Below are 25,921 nucleotides of genomic sequence, written 5' to 3' on the forward strand. Positions count from 1 at the left end.
ACTACCATGTTCCTGCATTTCATTTGTATCCCTCTTGTCATCCTAAAATTGGAGGCTCAGATGCTCTCCCAGGAAGGCAGTGTTCATATTCAGCTTTATGAATCCTGTTCCTTACTTCAGTGGGGAACCTGGCCTCAAGCTTCCCTGAACCTATTTCATGCTCTAAAACAGCTGAAAGCAAGCAATAGTGTATACAGACAGTTCAATATGTATGAAAAAGCCATCAGTAATAGTTTGCCAGACCAGACGCCATTAGGATCAAAGCCCAGCTGCTGGAGTTAACAACACTCAACAAAGTTGCTGGAGAGCAACATGTAGGTTCCTTCCAGTGTAAAACTGATGGAAAAGTGGAAAATCCATGTGAGTGACAGGCACTGAGAGCAAGTCTGTAGTGGCTGGTGTTGAGTATTTGGCTTTGCTTAGCACCAGCACCCTGACCAGAAGCAGAACCAGCCATGCAACATCATGCTGAGACAAGAAGACCTGTTTGGGTGTGCAGGCTACTGTTGTTTTCAAAGTCTGCCAAAAGTGAATGGCAAGAAACCATTATAAATGCTACAAACTCTTGATAGCTCCACTGTGATATAAGCAAAGATGTCCACATGAAAATCTTGAGATCTGTTTCAAATTCAGCATATCAAACAAGACAGCCTGGAAGCCTGCATGTCAGAAGATCTGCCTCCGAGTTATTGAAGTTGAATGAAATAAAAAACAAAACATAAAACAACCCACCCAGACCTTTTCACCCATCCTGTAGGCAACAAAGAAACCCAGATATATTGGGTACACGTTCAAGCTTTTGCCCTTTTACACATATTATGTATATCTAAAAGACAGCACAATATTTGTAAATATTGTGGGTGGGATCTCAAGGAGTGCTTGGTGTTTGTCCAACTTTGTTCCCATTACTATAAACCACAGTTTCATCATTGAATTCAAGTACAATTTAGACACTTAATTGCAGTAGCTAATCATATTCAGATTCAAGACCAAATTTCAGTGTATTTGGCATTACATATCAGATCTGTTATATACTTATTCATTTAGTTTTTCACTGTAAAAAAAGCTGAAGTAAATCTTATTTCAAGCCAATAATGTTGCTTTTACAAGTATGTGAGACAATGCTGTTACCAGCAATATTCTAAGTCTTGAAGAAAAATAGCTTTATTTGACATCCTATCTATTCATGGGTCATTAGCTTCCTTACATTTTTAAATGCTTCAAAACTGATGCAGAGTACAAATGCAATAGAGTTTGACATGTTTACCAGAAAAGAAAAAGGAAGGAGAATAGCAGGAAAATTCCTACTGTCAATATTTAGAAGCAGATTATGCTTTCTATGTACCTTCTCTGGGCATTTTATTTGACACAGTCTTTTCTGAAGGGTCATGGCTCAACAGGACATGTTCACTTATCATTGTGCCTGTCACTAAGCGACCATCAGCAGCATACCCTCACACTGACCTACATCGGGGGGTGCAACTTCTTTTCATGTGACAACAGAAGAACTAATTAATCCTGATAACTGAGGAATCTCCTGCCATAGGGAAAGGAGTGATTTTTGGGAGCATATTCTATTTGCTTTGGAAGGCTTATTAGATACATTTGAAAGTCAGTCAACAGGGTTGCTTAATTAATGAGCAACCATTAATTTAGATTGCAAAATTTAGCCATTCTGTCTAAAATAAGGGAAAGACTAATCTTTATTTTAAGAGGGTGTAATCTGTAATTTGCAAGGCAAGAAAAGAAAAAATTTTCTTCTGTTATTTTCTGCCTTGCAAAAAGGTGATCCTCTTCCTGAATGAAATAAACAAACATTTAAATCATCTGGTAACCAAAACCACCGATTACTGGTAATTAAAAAAAGATAAATGAACATGCATGTATTTTCCATTACAATGTACAAGTTCAGCTCTAAGACAAATGAGTAACTATGCACATTTCATCTACATCTCAATAGATGTGCTGAACAGAAAATCAGGAGCACATTCTGGATTATTATCCCCATTCTGATTTATCCAGCTTCTACTTTCCAATTTCTTTTCACATACTGTGAATTTCTGCTACCTTTGACTAAAGAAAGCAAACCCAAAAGCTGGCTTTATGGCTTACTCTAAAAGAGTGTTAGAAGCTATCAGAAATTTCCTTCCAAGTTAACAGGTTTGGTGGCCTTTTAACTTCTTCTTAATTTGAGGCTGATTGTCTTCCAACCACTCCAGTCATCCTGAACATGTTGGCTAATATTTTTTCACCCACACAATGAGAGGTTAAGGAGAATGACCAGTTTATCTTTGCAACTTCAGTGTATATAAAGAATCTGACCTTCTGTGTTTAAAGTGCCATCTGTGGGCAATAAAGTTATCCATCATGAAGTAATTGTTTCAGTCACTGTTGGATTTGCACATGTTTTAAGGCTTGTTAAACATAACCAACCCTTTGTGTTTTTTATTATCAAATATCATTTCCTCTTGATTCAAACACATTCAGACAAAATGTATTTTTTAGAGGACACTCCTGTACTGGAAAGAGAGCTCACAAAATTGCTTAATAGGGTCTTCACCTCTCTGTGCTCCTTAAAACATGGGTCATTCAGTTCAAATGCAGATCAGGACTTTACTCTTGCTTATGAACACTTTCTCATGAGTCATTCCATTGAAGGGAATGGGAATACCTGTGTGTGCAACCAATAAGCAATTGCAGGATCTGGATGAAATTCTTAGGAGCAAGGTAGCATCCAGTGGGTTGACCTTCAGTGTGTGTTCAGTGGAAATGAGCTGACTGATATGTAGCAGCACCTTAACCAGAACATGGCTACCAGCTAACGTCTTATGAACTGTACAGCTTTCCTCTGCTTTCATAGAATCATGTAATAATTTTGTGAGGAAACCTGGAATATCAGTAGTTTTATTTCAGAGCTCTTCTTGACAAGCTATCATATTACCATCTCCTCTAAAGGTACTTCAGGCCATTCTGTGAGTATAACCTTTTTTCGGTCAGACAGTTGTACCTATGCATAGTAATTCCAATTATATCATTACAAAAAATCACTCAAAAAAGGGGGAAAAAAAAGGAGAGGGAAAGAGAAAAAAGAATTTGTGGTGGACTCTGAAGAGCCATTTAAAATGTACATCTGACCATAATGAGAAATATTGACCAACAGGGCCTCCTGGTTTAATGAACACTGAGATTCTCCTCAGCATCAATACTTGCATTTATAAGATAGGAGAAGTTTTAGGCAGAGTTGTCTCAAAATTTGCATGGTGACTGGAAAACAATTTTCTTTTTTTCCCTGCTTGAAGTGTGAAAGTCTGGCCTGGTCCTCCCACGGGACCAGAAGGAAAAGGGATCACGCTGGATATTGAAGCTTTCTAAGCTTTCTACTTCCGTGACTGCTGGTGGCTGGGAAGAGCTGCTACTTGAAGAAGACTTCTATCTCCATGGCAGCAATAGTCCCCATCTCACCTATGTCACCTGGGTTTCTCATGCTCAGGCACAGCCAAAGCAGGCAGTGCAGCTCGGTTCCTGCACAGAGAGGGAAAAGCCCATTGCATTGCCTGTACCTAGAAAGAGCATCCAGAAAACACCTACAATCCTAAATCATGAGCCACTCTGAGATTCAGAGCCATTTCTCAAAGTCTTTCAGACACCATCTAGGTCCCAATTCTAAAGGGGACCTCACAGTCCTTCATACATCTAATTTCACACCACTTCTCTGACACAAATCCAAGTTTCACACCTGAAACCTGCAGACGAGAAACTAGGACAGCTTATCTGTGATTGAGCATCTTTGTCTCAAGCTGATGTTGACAATTGTCCAGATAAGCAAGGTCATGATCTGAAGCAACAAATTGCAACCATAACCATTCCAGTCAAAGCAGAACTTTGCAGGGCCATTAACGGCCATAGAGACTTGCAAAGTTTAACAGACATGGGTCTTTGAACTGCAAGGTAGCTTTGTCCCCTTGTGCAAAGAGGAGACTCTTTGTGGCTCTTGTGCAAAGAGGGGCACCATGTGTGCTGGTACATGGCCAGCAAACAGAACACAGTCAGGTCAGAAGCAGCAGCTCAAGCTCTACCATTCCTCAATGGATCTATTACTGACACGTGCTGCTGTTGTGACTGAAATACGTTCTCATCTGCTTTCAAGATCAAGAAAGTTGTTGGAAGCCACTTATAAGGTATACACTGATGTATAAAAATCATCAATTTATTAGTTTGCCCCTTTCAGTTCCAGAAGAAACATCCCAATTATCCAGTCTGATGTTCTGCAACATATGTCAAGTGATTTCTGGAACAAATCCTTAAATCTGATTAATCTCAACCATAATTTAAGAGTTTAAAGTACCATCAGGACATAACAGCCAGACAAAAAAAATTGATAAGTTAACAGATGAGAACATTGAGCTGCTGTATGATATTATTCTATCTATATACTACTTGATTATAATGAACAGCATAAGGTTTATCACAGTAGATCAGAAGAGTTCTGGGCAGACTGAAAATGCCTTGACTCTGACTCCGCACCTTGGAACTAAAAATCTGTCAGCAGGGTAAATAGAAATGCAACTGCCCAAGAAAGGCCTCCAAAGGTACAGAAAGATGTGTGTGTCTATTATCTGAGCTAGTGTGTCCTTACCCTCTTGGTTCTGTATCTCAGAGAAAGTGATAAGAGTTTATCCACTATCTGTATGTGTTTGCTGTCCCTAGATGTGTATGCACACTGATATAAGATTAGATGTTATGGAGGCAAAGCAAAACATGGAAGGTAAAAACATAGCAGGTACAATTCTGATAGTACTTCCTTAACACCTCTGAGTAGTACACACTACTATGTCAATATGGTCTACAGCTGTAAATGTGAACAAATGTGTATCTCTGCAATAATTGTCCAATGTTTTGCCAGTATTTGCCCTAGTTGCCTACAGAAGAGCCTGTGGTAAAGCCATTTTATTAAAGAACAGGGGAGAGGTTGTTAATTAAAAAAAAAGTAGATTCAGAAATTTAACACACTGAAATCACAGTTGGTTATTGGAAATAAATCTGGCTCTAGTTACTACCAATTAAAATTATTACCACTTCCCATCATACCTGGGCAGCCAAGACCACTCAGCTCAGTGCACTGTGCCCACACAGCACCTGCTTGAAGGCACTTGCTTTACCAAAAGGCTGTGTCCTGTCTGTGCTAAGGTCACCAGGTTACTTTTGTGCATGAGCATGGGCACTTTACATAGTGCCAATTAAAAATAAATTTCAAAATTAAATATTCAGAGAAACCGTGAGAAAAAAATAACCTTAGTTACCTCTTTTATCCATCCAGCTTTAATAACTCTAGAAATTTATAATCTGAAGTGAGCACCTTTGACACTATCTAGCCTGGAGAAGTTGCTCATTTAATTAGCTACATCAAGAGAAAAAAATAGAGAAGGAACAAAACCAGCCATAATTACAAACTTCTTATTTCACACTGAGCATACAGAACTGAAAATGGGAAGCCAAATGTACAGTCTAACACCTCCATTATGAACTCTTATGGGATCATCACCTAGATAAACCCACACCAAGTGGCAAAATGCAAATAGATGGTGTGAGCTGAGAAAAGCAAGAGTAGTATCACAGCTGTGGTTGTGACTCCATCATCTGCCCATCCAAAAGCAATCCCATGTGATAAGCCACTGGCATTCACCCGGGAGTATGCCTTCACACCTCCAGGCATGGTTAAGCTCATGCTGCTTACAGGAGAGTAGGCAGCTCTACCCATATTATGTCCGTGAGCCATCAGATCTACTCCATCACTTATTGACCCATGTCAGCAATCACTGTACCTCTGCTCTAATTCCACCATGAACAGATCCCAGCACATAATCATCAGTTCAATATTTCTGAGAAGTTTATCCCATTAACTAGTGCAGTAAAAAAGTATTGATATGTTATAAAGACAAAACATATCTGTGCATTAAAACAAACACGCAAATAATTTAGAATTCCTACATAGAATAAGGGGGTTCATTTTCTTGAACAAATTAAATTTCTTTACCAACTTCATGCTTAGATTTGTTACAGATTCCCTGGCAGGAAAAATTAAGCAATATAACAAGATGGAACTGGAAGACTGTTTCATATAGACAGACAAACTGCCTACCAGACAGCAACATGCCAGCTCAGCCAGCGACACAGGCCTGTCAAATTCATCTGGGGCTGTACTATTCATCAAGCTGTGCACAGAGAAATAAATTAGGAACTATATAAAAGAAAATTTGAAGCAAAGTTTCAGGATTTCCACTTTGCTGAAAGCTGACGGTTATTATTTCCGATGCTCCATCATTAAGGCTGAACTGTCCTGTAGCGTTCCAAGACCAAAAAAAAGTAAAAGGCCAAGGTTGGAAATTGACTTTCCATTCACCCTACAATCTGCAGAGGAGTCCCTTGCAACAACTCAAGAGGCTAAACCCATTCTGAAGTTAAATGATAATCAAAATCACGAAGTCTACAGTAGGTACACATGCAGAAAGATTCTGGCAAGCTTGCCTATGCCCCAGTTTACTTTGGGAAATGTGTAATTATTAATATTTAGAGAATAGATCAGGACAAACATTCATTACAGCACTTCATGAGTTTCACCCAAACTGCTACCAGCACATCAGAAGAAAAATCTCTGTATTACACAATATATGCAACTTAATCCCACTATGTTATATGCATTTGCCATAAACACAGACAACACCTAAATTTTGGCAGATGTCAATTTTAGTTTCCTCAACCCTCGATCCCATGGTTTCTACTAAATAATCATGGATTTTAGATCATACTACAAAAAAATTTCCTCTCTGGAGATTTTTATCAGATAACCGCTTCCTGCAAGGTTCCTTGAGCCTCCCCTGAAGATCAGATGCTGGACACCAGCAGAAATATGACTCGGAGCTAAATAGAGCCCTTGTCTGATCCAGAATGGCAACTCTCACACTTCTCTTAACATTAGTCCACGGTGATCCTGATGAGAGGTTCTTCCACAGAGGAATGACAATCGGAACAAAAGGGGCAAATTCCTTCACTCCGTGGCAAGAAAGAATCCCACAGGAAGGACACTTAAGTGCATTATGTGAAATTGTGAAATTCCTCTCATGAAACGCCCTCACACTCATCGCTTGCCACTCCCCACGCACTAAGCAGGGGGTCCTGTTCCCAGAGCACGGGCTTCCCAAGGGAACTTCCGAGGAGTGGAGACATCTGCTCACAGGTCCCCAGCTCTGTGAGGGCCACCATGCCCTGCCCGCTCCACCCCCACTTCCAGGCACTGCACAGAAATAATGTCACTGTATTACCACAGCATCTTCAACCCACTGAAGTCCTAGAAACAGCTTCCTTCTAACCACTTCCCCATCCTTCAGCTGCTTGAATAGCAAAGAGCACATTGTTTTGAGGCCGTGACTCCAAAAGATGGAATACAATTTAGAAGAGATTGCATTTAGCAGTGCTTAGTGCCATGTATCAGTGGATGTTGGAAGAGCAGCCTCAGCACTCAGAAAAGTCACGCAAACAGAAATCAGTGTCAACTGCAACATGCTGGATTGTGCTCCATCTAAATATGTTACAGGGATGACTTAACATTGTAGGTTCAGCACAACAACAAATCGGGTTGATTCACCCTATTATGGACCAATTGATTTTGATAATGAAAATCAAGTGGGATTTGACAGAAAAACAATCAAGACAGTAAAATCAGGTCACCGGGAATGTGAGCCTTTTGCTTCTCTATTAACACAAGCCAATTAAAAGTCTGAGAACATGACAAATAAATCACTTATGTGTTTCACAAGCATCTATAATGGTCTTTAATACAGATGCATCACAAGCAAAATCATCCTTCTCTTCAGCTTTAGGCTGGCACATTTCCAAACACCACACCACACAAAAATCCAAATACCAAACATAACTTAATACACAAGAAACAGTCATCTACACTCCCAGTCCAAGTTTCTCATACATCTCTATGGCTCATGACTTAAGTTTCAGAAAAAAATTACCTCTGAAATGTATAGTTTCAAATCTTTCCCCCCACACCCTTGCGTTTCTCAATCTGTTGTTGCTTTGCTAAGTTCCAGCATGAATTCATTCTGCTGGGCACGGAGGGCATGACATTGTGCCATGCTTGGCTTTGGAAAGAACACTAATGCCTGTATTTTCGCTTTTCAATCTGCTGCTTGCAGCACATCTTTTTTTTTTTTTTTTAACTACCAGAATTTATGCAATGCTGACCTCCAGCCTTGGGGGAATGAAACTGAACTTCTGCATCTTGATAGGAGAAAACTGTGTAGGCACCTTCCTGACAATCATGGGACCAACTTTAGGGTGAGTGGTCCCCACATGGTGACCAAGTCAGGCTGTTCCCAGCTGTAATGCTTGGGAAAGGTTGTTTCTCAGTTGCAGGAATATGTGTAGTAAGGATGCACCACCAGGGCAGAGAGAGAAGAGACTGGTGCTATCCATGGGTGGAATTCCTGCTCAAATATGAACAGAAACATTTCCTCACCTTCCTACAAATATTGATACAGGGGAAAAAAGCTACTGCTGGGGGGAGAAAGAACTAACAATGAAGTGTGAGGTCCAATTACTATACATAAGTTTTGAAGTCAGGATGATGTAGCTAGGTTTTTTCAGTGATATCCAGTGACAGGACAAGGGACAATGGATGTGAACTGGAGCATAGGAGGTTCCATGTGAACATCAGGAAGAACTTCCTTACTGTAAGAGTGACAGAGCACTGGAACAGGTTGCCATGGGGGGTTGTGGAGTCTCCTGCATTGGAGATATTCAAGGCCCACCTGGACAAGTTCCTTTGTGATGTACTGTAGGTTACCCTGCTCTTGCAGGGGGGTTGGACTAGATGATCTTTCGAGGTCCCTTCCAACCCTTGGGATTCTGTGATTCTGTGTCTGTGGAGGTAGCAGTTTGCTTCTTGAAGGTCTCACACCAAAAGGAGAGACTTGCCTCTAAGAGCAGAGGTGACTGTGGTTGGGCATCCTACGCTTCATAGCAAAGCTTCTCTTGCCACAGTCTCACTTTCCTCCCCCTCTGGGGCTGCAGCAGGAAGTCCCAACCCTGAGTTTGGGGGATTCAAAGAACCATTTTGCTGATAAAGTCCCACCAGAGAGAAACTTCTAAAATGCCAAACCTTAACCCTCATCTGCTGAGTTTCTTCCTTTCCCAATCTCAGTTGGACACAAAAACTAGCAAGCTGATAAACATTGTGCCTGAAGTTTCCAAACCACATTAAAGCGGAAGGACTCCGCAACTGTCCTGAAGATCTGGACAATTTCCTTTTGTGTTATACACCCACACAGTGTGAAGGGCTACTGGTTTCAGCCCTTGAAGCATCTGACAAAAAATCGGTTCAGCTTGTTTGTTATTGTTCACATGTAAAAAAATCCAACCAGCTAACACCACCAAAAAAAAAAAAAAAAGATCTTCAGATCTCCCCAGCAGAACAATTTTAGGGTTTTAAATGCAGTGGGTGCTTCTGCATATGGAGATCTTTACTAGGGCGAAGGCTAAGCCCTGATTTCCTCCAGCAGGAGCTGTGAATCTAGAAGATGCTAGCTTTGCCCAAGAGAATTGCTCCAGATTTATAACAGCTATAAGATAATGAAATCTAGCTTTGTGTCCAGCATATGAGCAAAATACCTGTCTAGTAAAACCTAAGTGATGAAAGTGATTTTCTTTAGCAATGCCAGAAAATTTGATACTTAAACTCCATGTATACATTTCTTAAAAGCCTGTGTTATGCAGCAGGGTCTAACTCTTCACCCCGATGTGAATGCAGATGGGAATTTTTAAGAGAGCCCAGTCTCCATGAAGATCCAGAAGTGGGAAACTCAGTTTTTCTGGACTTCATTAAGATCTCCAGCCCTAATCCCAGATTAGACCATTGTAGCTGCACATCTGTACAGCTGCTTCAGTAAGAACTTAAATCAAATTGAAATCTTCACCTGTGAACATCTACTGCAATAGCACTTTCAGAGAAGTCCAGTTAGTTACTGCAAAAAATTAACCTCAGCGCTGATTAGATTTGACCTGGAATTTCTTCCTTCATTTTTTTCCATCGACCATGAAATTGAAAAGCCTGTCATTCGCTGGGGATTTTGATGATCTAGATCCAACTGGATAGATCCAGCTGCAATAACTGACATTCATATTGCACTGTTCACGGATAAGATCATAATAGAGTAACTACCTCCTAGCTGCTAATTATGAGGTATTGCTTTGGTGTGGAAAACTGGAAACATGGCCAAATTATCATTTTATGTTTCTGGAAATGCAGCCACATAACCCTCAATCCAGGCTGTAGAATCCGATCTCAGGGTTTAAACCCAGCGCTTCACATTCCCACATGCTATCAATTAAAATAATTGCCATACAACTTGGGAGATTAAATTTTATATGGCAACAACATTTTCATGCTGACCATTATGTATGCAGTCTTTGGCATAAATGTATGCAATACATTTTGTGAAATAAATATATACACAAAACACAAATACAAAAGTATTGCTCTTTCCCACATTTGTCAAAATATGCATGTGCATAGAAATGCAAGAGAGCTGAAGTGCACAACACTCACATGTCAAACAAACAATTTCCTTAATCTTATTTTTTCAAAAAGGGACTGTCACAGCTTGCAGCTTGAATGTTGCTTCAGGGAAATTTAAGTTATTAAATATATGTAAGGTAAAAGACCTGCTTCTGTTGCTTCCTTATAAAGCTCTCTCTAGTAACTCCTGAACCACTGCCTATTTCTCTGAATCTCCCCTAGTACTTGCTAGTAAATGGAAGCTCAGTAGACACCTGCAAAGACTGAATTAGAAGAGTGGACCATACGGTGGTGATGAATCAAATTTCATCAAGAATACTCAAAACGGGAAGTGCTGGACAGCCCGACTAAAAGTTTATAGGCAGGAAAGGAGGGTGAAATGAGAAGAAATGCATAGAGCGTTGCACAGTACAATACATCCTATCACTGCACCCATAACTTTGAGACTTTCCATGCAAATGAAAAAACAAACAAAAAAAAGGCAAAAAAAAAGAAAGAAAATGGAACAAAATATTAAGAATTTTTAAAAAGTCTAAATTCATATTTTGGATCACAAGCTCTTGTACACTTAATGGGGGCATATGCCTTTCCAGCAAAATGGCTGTAAAGGCACTAAGCCAAGCTACAGAGAAGCGTCTCTGCAATGCCTACCGCACCTGAGCCAACCCAAGGATGTATGCCCGAGCACGAAGAGGACCAAGTTTTCCCCTGAACAAGCCAAGTTTTCCCCACTGGAATTGGTCTAGGGTGCCCATACCCTGCCAGAGCCTGGAACAGGAAGGTGAACCAGGGTCTCTTAAAACCCCTAGCTCTCAGTGTCCACCTTCTCCCTGGGCAGTGGGTTTGCCATGATTTGCACAATGGAAAACCTTTCCGGCAGGAAAGAGGAAGCCAGTCCCCTTGCAGAGCTGGTCACTGCAGGAGCCCATGTGGGAGCGGGACACCGTAGTTCAAGCTCAAGCTGTGAAGGAAGCCTGGCAAGGTTCTGAACCTACATTTCCTGTATCCAGGATGGGTGTCCCATGCCTGTGCCTATTTCATCCTGGGGATAAGAATCTCCTTGGCAGGGACAAATAGTGTGGGGAAATTAGCACTTTCCTGGGGAAAAGAAAGGGAGAAAAATTAATAATACCCATGTAGCTACACCAAAGTTGATGAATCAGCACTTCCCGAGCAGGAAAACGTCTCGTCGGAGCGGCTCCGCAAGCTCTGCTCCCCGGCAGCCTCGGGACGCAGCTGCCGCCGGCCAGCAGCATGGGCAGCGCCGGGGAGCACCACGCCAGGGCTGCTCCAGCACCGGTGGGCGCAGAGAGCGCTCCCGCGGACTCGCAGATGCGAGACGGACCGAGCCTCTGGCCGCCAGCGCCGAGGAGCGCGGCGGATCGGGAGGCAGCACCGCTAAGCACAAACACCGCGCTGCTCCGCCGCTGGCCTTGACGCCTGGCCAGGGCGCAGCACGGGCTCTTCCTCCCCGAGACGGGGCTTGCTGTCGCTGTCCGCCGGCTATGCAGCGCGCCGGCCCGCGGGGCGCACAAAGGGAACCCTAGCGCGCGAGGGGTGCGGAGCCGCAGACCCGCTCCGATCTGCTCCGTAGGGCAGCCCCATGGCTCGGCGGCCCTGCGGTTCCGTAAGCCCACGGGGGACCTGCCCTTGCCCGGCCCCACGCACCCCAGCTCCCAGGTGACTACCAAAGCAGCCCTGGGACGCGCTTCTGCCCGGCCGCCCAGCGCTCCGACCCAGCAGAGCTGGCTCCTCGCTCAAAGTAAAATAAAACTCGGTTAAGGAAAGTAAATCCGCACTGATCCGTCCCGGCACACGCAGCACTGAGGGATGTAGGCGCTGTAGAGCAGCTCCATCCCACTCTCCAGAGAGACGCACGCCGGGTACCCCACGCAGACAGCCCCGACTGATGCTCTCTCTCCCGCTCGGGCGGGAGGTAGCAGGATTTGGCTTTTTGAGAAGGAAATTGTCACCTTTTCTGCTTCACGGGCGAGGCTGACACTTGGAAACAAAGTGGGGAGGAAAGAAGCCTGCCCTGCGACCAAGACATGCTCTCTTTCCGTGATGCACCGGTTCGGATATCTCCCAGAGCGGTTGTTCCCCGTGCCCAGGAAAGTCTCCCGCCAGCATCACCGCCTTGCCCGGGGCAGGGGATGCATTGCAACCCCTCACTGCTGATACCCCCGGGGCACCGCTCCCGGGGCACACAGCCGGGGATCCGAAGGCTAAGAGCCACTTGAGATGCAGCGCCTGGCGACGCTCTGAAAAGCGGGGATAGATTCCCCCTGTCCTGCCCAAGAGGGATAGGCGGAGGGCAGGCAGGTGCCGCCGGCTCCAGCCAAGCAGAGTGCGACGGGGCTAGTCGGGAGGCACCGCCCAGGAGACACGATGCTGGGGCACGTCGCGGAGAGCTCGGCGCTGAGCGGGGACTGGATGGGCTAGTGGGTCCCGGCGGACCCTTACCTGCGAGCAGGAGGGCTGCTCCCAGCAGCACGGTCCCTGAGAGCAGCTGGCGGGACATGGTCCTGCCCGCGGGAGCGCAGGGCTCTTTCCCTGCCCACAGAGAAGAGGCAGAGGCTCCAGCCAGGCTCCTACGAGCTCTCCTCAGTCCCAGGCTCCTCCTGCGGTAGCGGAGATAACGGCGCAGCGCGGCGCGGATCCGCATCCAGCAGGCTCCTGAGCCCTCCCCGCCCGCGGAAAGGGAGTGTCCGCTACGAGCCGCCCTGCCAGCTTCACCTCCCGCGGGCATCAATTAGCAGCCAGCCCCGGTCCCGCTGATTTATAACTTCTCCACCCCTCACCACGCACCCTTCCGCCCCCCCGGCCCACATCCTCCGCCTGGAGCACGCCCTCCCCGGACGCGTCCCCCACCTGCCGGCGGGCACGGGGTTGGTCTCCCGCGGGTCTCTCGGCTGTGCCCTCCCGAGCTGCCAGAGCCCGGCACTGGGGGGTTTCCAGTCAGATGGGAAGCGGCGCTGCTGGGGCGGGGAGCGGGGTTCGCCGCGGGGCCGTCGCTGGGCATCTCCGGGGAAGGAGCGCACAGGGCTTGCGGTTCCCGGACGGAAGGGAGAGCGCCGGGGGTCGCCGTCCCGCAGAGCCCCTCTCCTGCTCTGCAAGAAGACACCGGCAGCGCCGCGCCTCTTCGCCGGCTCCTGGGCCGGAGCCCAGGTCAGGCCTGTGCCGCGCAGCCTCTCCGCGGTTGCCAGGCGGGGTGCGCGGAGCGACCCAGAGCGCTGCCCGTGCCCCGAGGACTGAGGTTCATCTTCCCGATCTCACGGGGAAGGGGCAGCCTGCCCTGTGCAGGGCCTGACCCAAACCAGCTCTGGTCCCCTGCCAGAAGCATGGGGCGCTCAGAGCAGGGAAGCCAGAAAGGGGCAGCATGGACTTAAGATGCTTCAGGACTCTTCCCTGACAGTGCTGCTGCTGGCCTTCAATAACCCTGTGACACCCAGGGCTATCCTAGAAATATATTTCTTCTCTCTATGCACTTACCTCACGTTTTCCATATATATTTTATTTTGTGAAAGACCAGAAGCAAGCCCATGACAGCAAAACTCAAGCACTATGTTTCCACTTCTCTCCTGTGTAGCCAGAGAAGGGCATTGGGTGAGTCAGGTCTTTGGTTTGACCCAGTATGGCCCTTCCTATATCTTTACGCTATGACATAAGTTGCAAAAGTGTCTGCATGAGGCAGGTAAATTTGATCACCCCCACTTCACAGAGAAGGAAATGGAGGCACATAGAAAGGTTAGGCAGCCAGTCCAAGGTCATAGGAAGCTGGTGACAAGAGCCAGAAATAGAACTCAGATCTCCTGTGTCCCACCAGACCATCCTGTGCAAGAAAAAAATGAGAAGTTTGTGTTGTTTTTAACTTCAGAACTGTTTAACTTTCAAGTTTAAAGTCTGTGAGAATGTTTCCTGCATGCTTCTGTCTGACTCCCATTCACAAGTGACACCCTAAGCTAAGAATTTAAGCCTGCATTTTCCAATCTTCCTGCCCCCAGCTGAGACCTTGAAAATAAAACAGTTATGGATACCTTCCCCCTCATCTGCTCACACCACGGGGGAAACACCCCAGAGGTTTCTTTCCAGAAGAGGGTGACTCATAAGAAATCACCTCCTCCAGTGGAGAGGACAGCAGCTGGGAAAACAGTCGGCCAGTGAGGACAAACCAACCAGAAGTGGGATACTGGGCATCCTGACAGCTCAGACCCTCTAGGAGCAAGGGCTCCCTGTGGAAGGAGCTAAGGGAACTGTATGTCCCTGTCTTTGACCTACGCAGTGCTGAGTACGTGCTGAGTGTGAGATGATGCAGGCCCCATCACAAGTTCAGCAGCCATGCCACACCAGTTCCTCCCCACCCTCTTCACACCTCCTACATCGCAGCTGCATTCAGTCATGGTCCTTTAAAGACCACAGCACTTTGGCAAGACATACCTTCTTCCTTCTTAACAGATGTAATCGGCTCCAAGGATGTCAGAGCTGAAGCCCAGGGAGGGCAAACATGAAGGTCTGAAGAAACACCTCATTGCTCTTCATATGCTAGTGCCAGGGAAAGAAGAACTGTGGGAGCCTGCATGAAGACTGAGAAGACCCTAGCACCGAGATACAGGGAGGAAGGAGTCAGTAGACACTCCTATAAAGCAGAATGAAGTTATGGTGGGAAGCCTGTGAAGCTTGTGCCTGGAACTGGATGAGAAGGTATCCTTAAATGCATAGGCTGAAGCGTCTGGACAGACAGAACATTGCGTGAAGGGGAGGGCTGTGCGGAACCTATTTGTATCTTAACTTTTGTGTACTACCATGTAACTGGCAACACCTAGCAGGGTATGAAATTATTTTTGAGAGTGGTTTAGACACTATGGCCAAACAAACATTAAGGAACTGGGCATAGACCTGTCCCTGGCAAATATCCATCCTGCAGGCAATATGGTCTCTTCATACCAAAATCTTTGGCCTTTTTCCAGCGCTAAGTTGTGGACAGCATATGTGCGACAATTTTTATTCTTGGAGTAAAGGAAATGTAACTGTTGTTACATTCCCTTCAGCTCTGAAATATGGGAAATACCCTTTTTCTAGCATTTGTTAAAAAGATTATTGCTAAATACTAGAAAGGAAATCAGCTAAATTTAGCAGCTGAGAATAAGTCCTCTTTGAAATGTATCAGGCAAACATCCTTGCTGCAGAGCTGATGATCTGCTCAATCTCCAGAGCTACAGAAGCTGCAAAAGAGAGAGGAGAATAGCCCTTCACAATAGACAACATTTTGTCTACAAAGCATTCACTTTGCAGCCCAGCAGTACCTTGTATTGTTGAATTTTACCCTGCTCTGGATTAAGATGGCTTCTACCAAGACTTGTGCTTGAACAACTCGTACATCTCACACTGAGATCGTCAAGTTGTCAGGCAGCAAAAGCACCAGCTTTCCAATAAGCATCCCTTACCCCTCCTTGGCCAACAGGACTCATTGGAACAACATAGAAAGTGAGCAATAGGACATTTGGTTGAATAGACAAGTAATCAGGGCATTCAGCTCCTGTGTCCACCTTAAGCAGCAGACTACCATGCTGCAAAGAAACACAAACACTGCCTGAGCACATAGGACCTTTCATAGCTGAATACTTAAACAGGGCATTGCCTCTTGTCTCCTGTCTGTCAGTCTTTATGACTCTTGCACGTCTGGCTTGAAGAGTTAGGTGGGGTGGAAACTCCTCTCAACCCGGATATGACTTAGTCAAGTTGCTGGGACACATCCTGAGGTTGTGGATTCTACTCCCCATTGGAATTAGGACACTTGGAACATCCTGTCTCATGGGAGGAATTGCTTGGACAGTTCCCGTGGACCTGGCAAAAATAAAGAGCCTGGAAAATCCCACTCACACCAGCAGCTGATACCCTCCCAACCTGACCTGACTCTTTCCAGTCATGGAAGTAATTGCTCAAGATAGCTCCCTGAGGCACTGGTTCCCATGTTCAGAACATCACACAAAAGGCTACCACCATCACCTGCACAGCAGGTGCCTGCCCATAGAAGACTGCGTGGGCCAGAATTACAGCTGAGGGACTTTATGATATCTGCTGATCCCTATACTCACAGCAGAGGTAGACATCTCATAGGAGCAGATTAGACTGCCTCTGAGATTGTCTCAAGCTTCAGCTGCTGGAAGAGATGTCAAAGCAGAGCAGATTGGATCTCCCTCTACAGGTCTTCTGCGGAATCTGCATCTGCCAACTGACTTAAAAGGAGGGCTGGCTGCTCCCTGGACTGAAAATGTAGGCAAAGAAGTGAAAATGTGACAATTTTAATAAAGCCAGTGGGAAAGGGTCCACTGCTCCCTATCCACCAGTGAGAGCCTTCTTTATCCCCACAGTCCCCTGTCAGTTGCAGTGTCATAACCATTTCTGGGGCTCATGACTGTTTCTTGGGCTCAGCATTAAACAGTTTGGTGAAATAATCCAGGACACAACTTGCTTGCTTTGTGTGGGGAGCCACTTATAACCTGGGTTGTGTCACTGATAAAGCTTTCAGCACACCCACACAATGGAATACACAGTGATCTGTGACAACCAAAAGAATATTGGAGCTTTTTATACTAATCTAGCTATTGTGGAGACTGTAACCTGGAGCAAGACCCTAAGTGAGATGGACTGGGTCTTCTCAACGTCTCCCTCTGACTCAATTTTCCTCTCTCTTTTCAATAAAGTGTTTTCAATCCCCATTATTTTGACATTCTCTGGTTCTATCTCCCTATGTCAGGGACAGAGTTTAAGGAGCACACTGTCAAGTAAATCCATCATCATTGTAATTTTAGCTGCGGCTGTTAATTTGGACTTTCCCACTACAGCTAAAGCTGCATGTAACACAAAGTAAAGTTCCCTAGTTTTCTCCAGGATTGTAAGAAGTGAAAGCTGAAAGCTCTTCTTCACACTACAGTGTCTACTGGGACAGCTACTTATACCTGCCCTCCAGGCATTGGTATGTGTTCGCAGAGACATAAGCTCTAGCTGTGGTTGTACTTACCCTGAGTAATGCAGAGCTTTGACTTATGTTATACAGACTCTTGGCTCTGAACCTGGTCAGTGTGTATAGCAATGGCAGACAAAAGCTGCAGCAAGGAATTAGTCCTTGCAGGATAACTTCACAGCACTGCTCTCCATCCTTCACTGAAGGGTATGACAGTTCAAAGCAGTGATTGTGTCATCCCTTCCTCCTATTTTCTCACCTTCATGAAAGCTAGGTCCACCTTTGAGGGCAGGCAAAGGAGGCAGCTGTCCAGCCAGAGAAAGAAAGTAGGGCCAATGGGAGTATGCATTTGCCCTTGCTCATTTTTTATTATAGTTAGTCAACCAGCGTGAACAATTAATCAGAGTAGCTAGTATTTTACTGGGAGGTTCGGAAGCTAGTGAGTTAGAGTTCCTGCAGTACTCGGGCCCAGAGAATACCTGCCTTCCAAGAGTTTTAGTGGCTAAATTGAGTAGCTTATCTGCTGGAGTACAGTGTCAGTGCTTTACTGGTGGCAGCTGCTATGGATAAAGCTAGAGGTGAGCATCTGCCACTCTTGTCCCTTGGGAGCTGCTTTTAAAATTGGGCCATACCACTGGTCCCTGCTTGTGCTACAACACGGTTCCCAGCAGTTAAATGTGTGCCTTGTCTTGTACCATCACTGTGGCCTTGCTGTGTCTGACCCTGTCCACTGCCCTGGAACTTGATCCTGACACGGACTTCTGGCTTCTTGCTGGTGTGGTAACTGCTCCCACCTGCCTTTTTACTGCACTGTCTCACTTAGGAATGGGCCATCCCTCACTAGCCGCTGGCACATCCACATGATTTTGGCTCTGTTCACATCTCTTCCTGTCAGGACCATGCAGCAGAACGCTAGTGATTTCACCCCCATTACTAAAAGCAATCTATTACAATACACACTTTCTTTCAAAATACTACACAATTGATTTTACATATGCATTCAGCAATATTTCACTGAACAGGAAAAAAAAAAAGTGGAACAAGAATTTTTTGTCCCTTTAAAACACAAGTACAATAGAAGAATGCTACTAAGCATTTCTAATGTATGCTGGGTCCTGCACGGATGCGCACCTGTATCAATATGGGAATGACCTACTTTCAGCACAGATGGGTTAATGTGGTGGTGACACAGCACTCTCAGCTTCATCTCCCAGGCATCTGAAATCCAGTCCTCAGCCATCGCTTCTTTTTATCCTGGAGATTATATATGTACATATGTATATATATATATGTGTGTGCCTTTCCTGGAGCCACAGTACATGAATGTACCAGGATAAGTGTTTAGAAAGAGACAAGACCACATGAAAGGATAGATTGCATCTCCTCCTTGTGGAATCCGGCCTACATTTCAGTGGGAAAGGCAACCAGAAGGTCAGCAAAAGAACCACAAAACCAAACCAAAACATGTCAAAAAGGGAAAACTACCCAAGAAAATGTATTGGGCCATGAAAAGAAAACCAGCCTTACAATGAAGAGCTCTTTTCCTTTTACCACCCCAAACACTAACCCCAAAAGACTTAGTGTTTCCTCACCATAATACAAACCAGGCCTCCATGCCAGGAGCCCACGCAGCTGCTGCTCACAGAGAAGCTGGTGACTCAGGGATGTCCACGAATGCCAATGTCCTGATTACTTTGGAACAAATCATATACAAAATCTGAACAGAAGCAAACAGCTATCTGACCACAGAAATTATGTTCACAGGAGTATCTTGGGAGCTGTACTGGGAAATGTGGGATACACACAGCACTGTCAAGGTTCTGCAGCACCACAGTAATGTGTACGGTTACACCAGATGTGCCCCAAATAGTAGGGTTGGTGTACTCCCTGCCCCATGTGCTGGTTCGCCTATACTACTGCAAGCAGAGCAGTTTCAGGAGAGAGGTGTCAAAGAGCACGTTTGGAGCTCTGTGCCCAGGGAGGTGCAATTGGACTAAATCAGTGGCAATGCAAGACTACCAGACAGCTGGAAAGAAAGAAAGCTTACTGCAACGTATGCTCAGAACTTCATCAGAGCTATCTCCAGCTCATCTGCAAGTAACAGGGATAGTTTTACAGAGGAAGACTAAGGAGAGCTGTACCAGTCCAAGGGGAGTAAAAAACCTTCCTCTGAAATGCACTAGAATCATCTTTTCTTTCGTTCTCCAGCCACAATTGAGATTTTTGAGACAACAGTTTTAAGATAGCTCTTTCCCACAATATGTTTCCTTGAAAACAAGTAAAAAAATTAAGCATAAAAAAGTGTTACCCTGCCACCACCACCAAACAGTAAACAGATGAAACTGGCTGACAGTAGTTAAAAGATTGTTTCACTTCCAGTTCCACAAGATACTCGTGGTGCTGTGGGTAGTTATCACCTTAGTGATGCATTGCTGTAATTTCCATGCTATGAAATCAGTATCTTTGCTTCCTTTAGTGCAGAAAAAAATGAAACTGGCAGATCAGCCCAACGTAAGGGCAGAAAAGCACTGCCTGTTGACTTGGCAAGCCTCAGAGCTGCCCATGGGGTGCTCTGAAACCTGTCTGGGAATGCTCTCTTGTCACCAGGTCCAGCAGACAAGATCTAGCACAGGTCCAGAAGAGAGAATGACCTATGCATAAACTAATCTCACAGGTACCAGGAGCTCCTGATACAGTTTATGTGTTTCCTTACCCAGCAAAGCTACCAACTCATCTCCTGAAGTTGAGGTTTAGGTTGTGTTGGCAAAAGGGAAAGACAAAAATAGCAGACCAAAATATTTAGGTGACTTCTCTTGGGATCTGCAGTTTGCACTGACTTCTCACTCCCAGCAATGGGTGGATAGAGGGAGGATGGAGAAGCCAGGACTGGGCTGCAGTCACTGAATCTAAACCCCATTTGGCTGAGCACCACCAGGAAATGAAGAACGCAAAATTATTTGAAGAACGATTGTGGAATGTGTATCCTACTTTATACATACACAGTCTTCCTGAGGTCAAACTTGCCCCAAAGGTCTATGTCTACACACAGAATTGTTAGGGTTTGAAAGGACCTCTGGACATCAGCTGGTCCAACCGCTTCTAATACAAGCATTGAGCAGGGGCTAATATCATTAGAATAAACTGGTTGAAAGTTATTTCATGTAGCTGGGCTTCACAGGTAGCACTGAGCTGCCAAAGCACAGGGCTCTCCTTATGTTGGTTGTTTTTTAACTCTCCCAACTAGAAACAGACCCTTTTTAACATTTATTTTCCCAGAGATGCCGGAGACGCTGTGACCGCCGGTGCCGCCGTCACTCCGAGGCAGACGGAGGGAGAGCGGGGCCAGCCCAGGGCCGAGAGCGCAGGAGCCGCGAAGCCGCCCCCCGGAGCCCTCGGCTGCACCGGGAGGGACGGGCGGCACCCGGGGGGCACCGGGGCGGCGCGGGGAGGACCCGGCCGCCTCTCCCCGCTTCGGCCGCAGTGGAGCGGGCCGCGCTCCTTGCGCTGAGGCGGTCCTGCCCGCGGGCGGCGGAGGCGCGCTCGGGTCTTCTCCTGCCCCGCGGAGGATGCGGAGAGGAGGCTGCTGCCGCTTCCCTTCCCGAGAGCCGCCGAGCCGAATTTCCCGGGGTGTGTACGGTCAGCAATAAAAAGAGAAACGCACGATCCAAGTTAATTTTCCACCCCCGAAAGGAAATGCTGCTTCCTGTATTATGCAAGGCTGGTGCCAACAGCACTGACACAGGAGTCTATTGTCCTTTTCACAAAGCCGTGGTGGGGAAGGACGCCTGAGAAAATAGTCCTTTTGCAAAACCAAGGAGCTTTTGATCTTGGGAGTGGGGGAAAAGAAGCGGGTGTGCGCTGGCTGTGGGAGGGATGCACCGGGAGGGGCAGGGGCTCGGCCGGCCCCAGCCGGTACAGGGGTGCCCCTCACCGTCCTTTCAGCCCAGCTCAGGAGTCCAGGATGCGCCCAAGTGCCTGCAAATATCTTTCCTCTTCCATAAAAAGCGATCACACGGCTTCAGCCCCGCTTCTGATGTATGCAAGGCGAAACAAAGACACCAGGGATTAAGAGCCTCTTCCTGCCCCCTCACCCCTGGTTTGATGCAGATGACTTACAAAGCCTCGGTCACCGGGACCTAATACGTCCCCCGTCGGTGCTGAGGCTGCCCCGACCCCAGCCCCAGGGAGACGGCTGCACCCAGGGTGTCCTCCGGCAGGCCGCGGCCCAGGGCACACGGTGCTAGGGCCAGCTGCACGTCCGAGCAGTTTCTTAGCAGGAAAAGATAAGTAACATCTGAAGAAGAGGCGCGGTGTTTCCAAAAGCGGTTTGGGAGACATGCTTTCCTGTCGGGAGTTTTAAAAATATAATGGCTTTCTTTCCCTGAAATCAGTAATTAAGTCTGAAAACACTTTATTCCTACTTTAGACAGATGCCAGTCCAAAAGAGGGTGTTTGGATCCTTGAATATAGGTTCATTCAATATTGCTGATGCTATCCTTTGTTAAATAGTTCTTAAAGATTTAATCTTTCCTTAAGAAGAGGTTTTAAAAGAACAATTCTTATTCTCAAAATAGTTCTTATAAACTTTCTTATTAGGTCATATTAAAGGCGAGTTCCTGCCTTTCTTAATGGGATACAAACCCCATTTTCAAGGGAAGTCTATGTCCAGCAAGAGCAGCAGGGCCAGGCTCTTTCTTTGACTGTTTTTTCTGGCAGCTGTCTTGCCTCCAGGTTGGAATCACTTTGGCCGACTAATGACTGAAAGTGGCTCATTATGAGAAAATGCAAACCATTTTCTTTCAATGTGCCTACTTGCCATCAAAAAGACAACCTAATATTACTCTTCAGACTTGTAGATAGGCTGATTAAAAGGCATTTTAAGGAAAGAGGATATGGGGAACCTTCAAGAATGATTATGAATCTTTTCCATATAAAACGACAGGATTTTCCATGCTCAAGAGTAGGATTCTTTTTAAAAGTCCTAAATCTTGCCCAATTTTTGTGTCTTCTTTTCTGTCTGTGAAAACGAAACAGAACAAAACCTGCAAAGTAAACCAGGTCACCCGGGTTTCCAGTAGCTTGCAAGGTGCTCCCTGCTGACTACAGCTGGTTGTGAACGATGGTGAGTTTCACGGGTGGCCTTCCAATGCCACAGCTCTGTTCCTGCATCCTGGCTTCCTTTCACAGAAGTACAGGTTTGGTTCTGCAGTTTTTAACACCGTGCCCAACTCTGGTCCATGGTCCTCAGCCCCCATCTAACCTCAGATACAGTCGTTTTTAACGCTGTTAGCATGCCAGATTTTTAGGCTCTTTCCAGGCTTTCTATGGAGAACAGGTATACTGCAGGCAGGAAAAGCTGCACTCTTTCTCCCTGTGGTACTGCCTGCCCTTCCCCCAGCCCTTAGATGTGGACAATTCAAGTTTATCTCCTACCGACTCTGCCACAGACTTCTGTTATCTGGAATAAGCCCCAGAGGCACAAATCCTTAAAGGCATTGAAGTGCCTAACTCCCATCAGAATGAGGGATGTAGTTGTCTAAATACCACTGATAATCTACGAAGTTGCTCACGATTTGTATAACAGAGATCACGTAAGTACCTACCTATAGTCTAAAACAGGCAAAGTGCTAAGTAAAGTTTCCTTTATTATTACTACTGCTGTTACTGCTGTTATTCAACATCCGTGCCAGGATGTACTCACAAGTCCAGGTTGGGAGTTAGTAGTCCACTGCATGAGGACCACAAAGAGAAAAGGTTCTGCTTATGAGACATCACAGCTGCAGAGTACACTGAGAAACAGCAAGTATGTCTGAAACAGAAGTGGTAACAGAGACAAGGCTGTCACAAGCTGTCCAAACACGAGCACATTCAACACACCAGCCACCTTCTGCTTTCAAAGAGTTTTCATGCTTGACACCATAAGTCAATTTGTAATGTTACAAGTATGTTTATCCTGGCTTTCTGATGACAGCTGGTCACTGGGTATCAGACAATGCTTACTGAGACATTTGTCACCAAGCCATGGAAAAACAAGTTAGCCAAGCTTCTTGGACCTCTGTTGGGAATGGGTTGGAAATAGGAGGGATCCCTTCCTTGCCACCTATGTCTGTATGTGTCCAACATTCTCGTGGCAAAATACAAAACACACTTGCAAATTTGGCTTTGCACTGGATTCAGCCAGCAACAAAGTTAAGATGTCCATCATTTTGGTGAAATGGATGAGGCTTATTAAGAGAGGAAATAGGCACAGCCCTAAGGGATAGGATATACCAAATGAGCCCCTAAAAATAAACTCTTTGTTTTTCCTGTTCCATGAAAACTATTGTTGAAGTTGTTACAGAAATATTTCATAATTGTGAAACAGAAAAACAACCAAGAGGTAATCTCTCCTGTACCTGTAATTTCTTAGAACAGTACAAACTTTGATGTGTGTTTGCAATAATCCATCCAGATGGGGGGAAAATTCATAACTGTTCATCATTAATATGACTTTAAAAAAATCAAGCACTATTAGTAACAGATCTAATTCAAACACTTCCAAATATGATCCAGCTGAAGGTGTCAGTCTATCAGCCTTATAAGGGGTAAATCTGCACAAATGTTGTAATCCTAGAGGTCATGCAAGGATGAAATGATGTGCCCAGTTTCACACAGCACAAGTGGTAGGGTCAGAAAATGCATTCTCTCAGTCAAGTAATCAAATCCAGTCCTGCAGGCAGACACCCTGTTCAATGCCTTTCACTATGTATCAAGCTCCAGTGCTAGAAATGTAGTGCTGTGACCATAGGAACTATGGAAACCTGTTTTCTTATGTCATCAGGTTTTTGTGTTTGAGAAAGTATGAGTTCTGCTTGATGCCTTTCCCATAAGTGAGCATCCATAAGACATTTAAATGTTTTAAGTGAGCCCAGGGACATGCTGGTGACTAATAAGGTAAGAGTTCACACTAAAGCCTTTCCCTCAGTTGGTTCTCCTACGTATTCTCTCTACCCTACCTAGCTCCATGAAAACTGCAGGAATATAATTACCTTTAAAAGCTATTATTTTTTAAAACTGGCCAACAGATTCCAAAGAGAGGAGGAATCTTTTTGGTGAGCTAGGAACCATGTAGGTACATGCAGCTTGGTCTTAAAACTGTAACTTTTTCAGAAAACAATTCTAGTTGCTTAGATTTTTTGCTGTCCCAGTTCTTTCGGAAGAAAACCTGTAGCAGAACCTATTCCTTACTTTATAGAATTTCTTTGAATTTCCAGACTGAGTTTAGGTTTTCCCAGTGATTTTGCTTTTCTAGCTTAAATACTCTCTATTTACATGTATTTATTCCTTGATAAATACTTATGTCAGATGGAATCAAGTTAATGTTTACTATAATTGCCTCCTCTCATAAGGCCCGAATGTTCTAGTAGATATTTCTTATACCTATACCAGTTTTAACTCATTTTTCTTGAACATATTTTCAAGGAATTTACTCAGAACAGAACTCACTGAACTGTTCTTCCTGGTTTCATGAAGCTGTGAGCACAGCTTGATTCGTAGATTTTGGCAAGTTGTTTAAAGCATTATGTAAGATAATTCCATTTTGAAATAGGGATTTTATGCTCTCTCATAGGTACATACACAGAAACTTGTGAGACTTGCAACTATAAGGAGTGAGAGCTAGTTTCCCTTGACAAGAGATGAGTGCTGTCTGCAGAAAAGAAGAACAGGATATTGCAAGATAAATCAAAAGAAAACACACTTCTATCCTAGGAAATAAACCTCTAAAAATGTACCTGAAAGAGTTTTCAAGCCATCAAAACCGCATACCTTTTCAGGAGACAGCTGCACAACTGGAACAAATAGCAAGGTGCTTGCAAAAATCCAGTCTATTAAAAAACAAACGCATGGATCTGTAAAGTGAATGCTTAGTTGTTGTTCTTCACAGGAAATGTACCTGTTTGCATTTCTGCCTCTCCTTCCAGATAAGGATCCTGAAGCTCTTTAAAAAAATCAACAGATGAAGAGATGAACATTTTGGAAATAAGAAACATTTTCCTTTCTGAACAAATCTACTTCTCAGTGACCACATGCCAGTGAGTGCCAGTGAGGGCATGGAAAGGCTTCACCAGCCCTGCCTGTCCTATGATATAAGAGCAGTCCTGTGGAGAAGTACTTGGGGGTGTTGGTCAATGAGAAACTGAATATGAGACAGCTTTGGTGTGCACCTGCAGCCCAGAAAGCCAACCATATCCTGGGCTGCATCAAAAGGAGCATGACCAGCAGGTTGAAGGAGGTGATCTTGCTCTCATGAGATCTCACTTGGAGTACTGTGTGCAGTTCTGGTGTCCTCAACATAAAAAGAACATGGAACTGTAGGACATCCTGTAGGACAT

At 45.1% G+C, this 25,921-nt stretch overlaps 1 protein-coding gene across 2 annotated transcripts in view; it reads right to left on the bottom strand.

Moving 5' to 3' along the window:
- The window catches only part of FLT1 (fms related receptor tyrosine kinase 1), a 111,893-nt gene extending 98,521 nt beyond the window's left edge, over window positions 1–13,372 (bottom strand). The window contains exon 1 of one of the 2 annotated variants that reach the window (XM_005149776.3): window positions 13,049–13,372. In XM_005149776.3, coding sequence (XP_005149833.2) covers window positions 13,049–13,334 — 286 coding nt within the window. In that variant the 5' untranslated portion in view covers window positions 13,335–13,372. The remainder of the gene's footprint in view (window positions 1–13,048) is intronic. The other variant, XM_031049524.2, reaches the window with a different exon arrangement.
- Window positions 13,373–25,921: the final 12,549 nt, after the last annotated feature.

Source organism: Melopsittacus undulatus, chromosome 2, assembly GCF_012275295.1.
Source record: "Melopsittacus undulatus isolate bMelUnd1 chromosome 2, bMelUnd1.mat.Z, whole genome shotgun sequence".
Taxonomy (NCBI): Eukaryota; Metazoa; Chordata; class Aves; order Psittaciformes; family Psittaculidae; genus Melopsittacus; species Melopsittacus undulatus.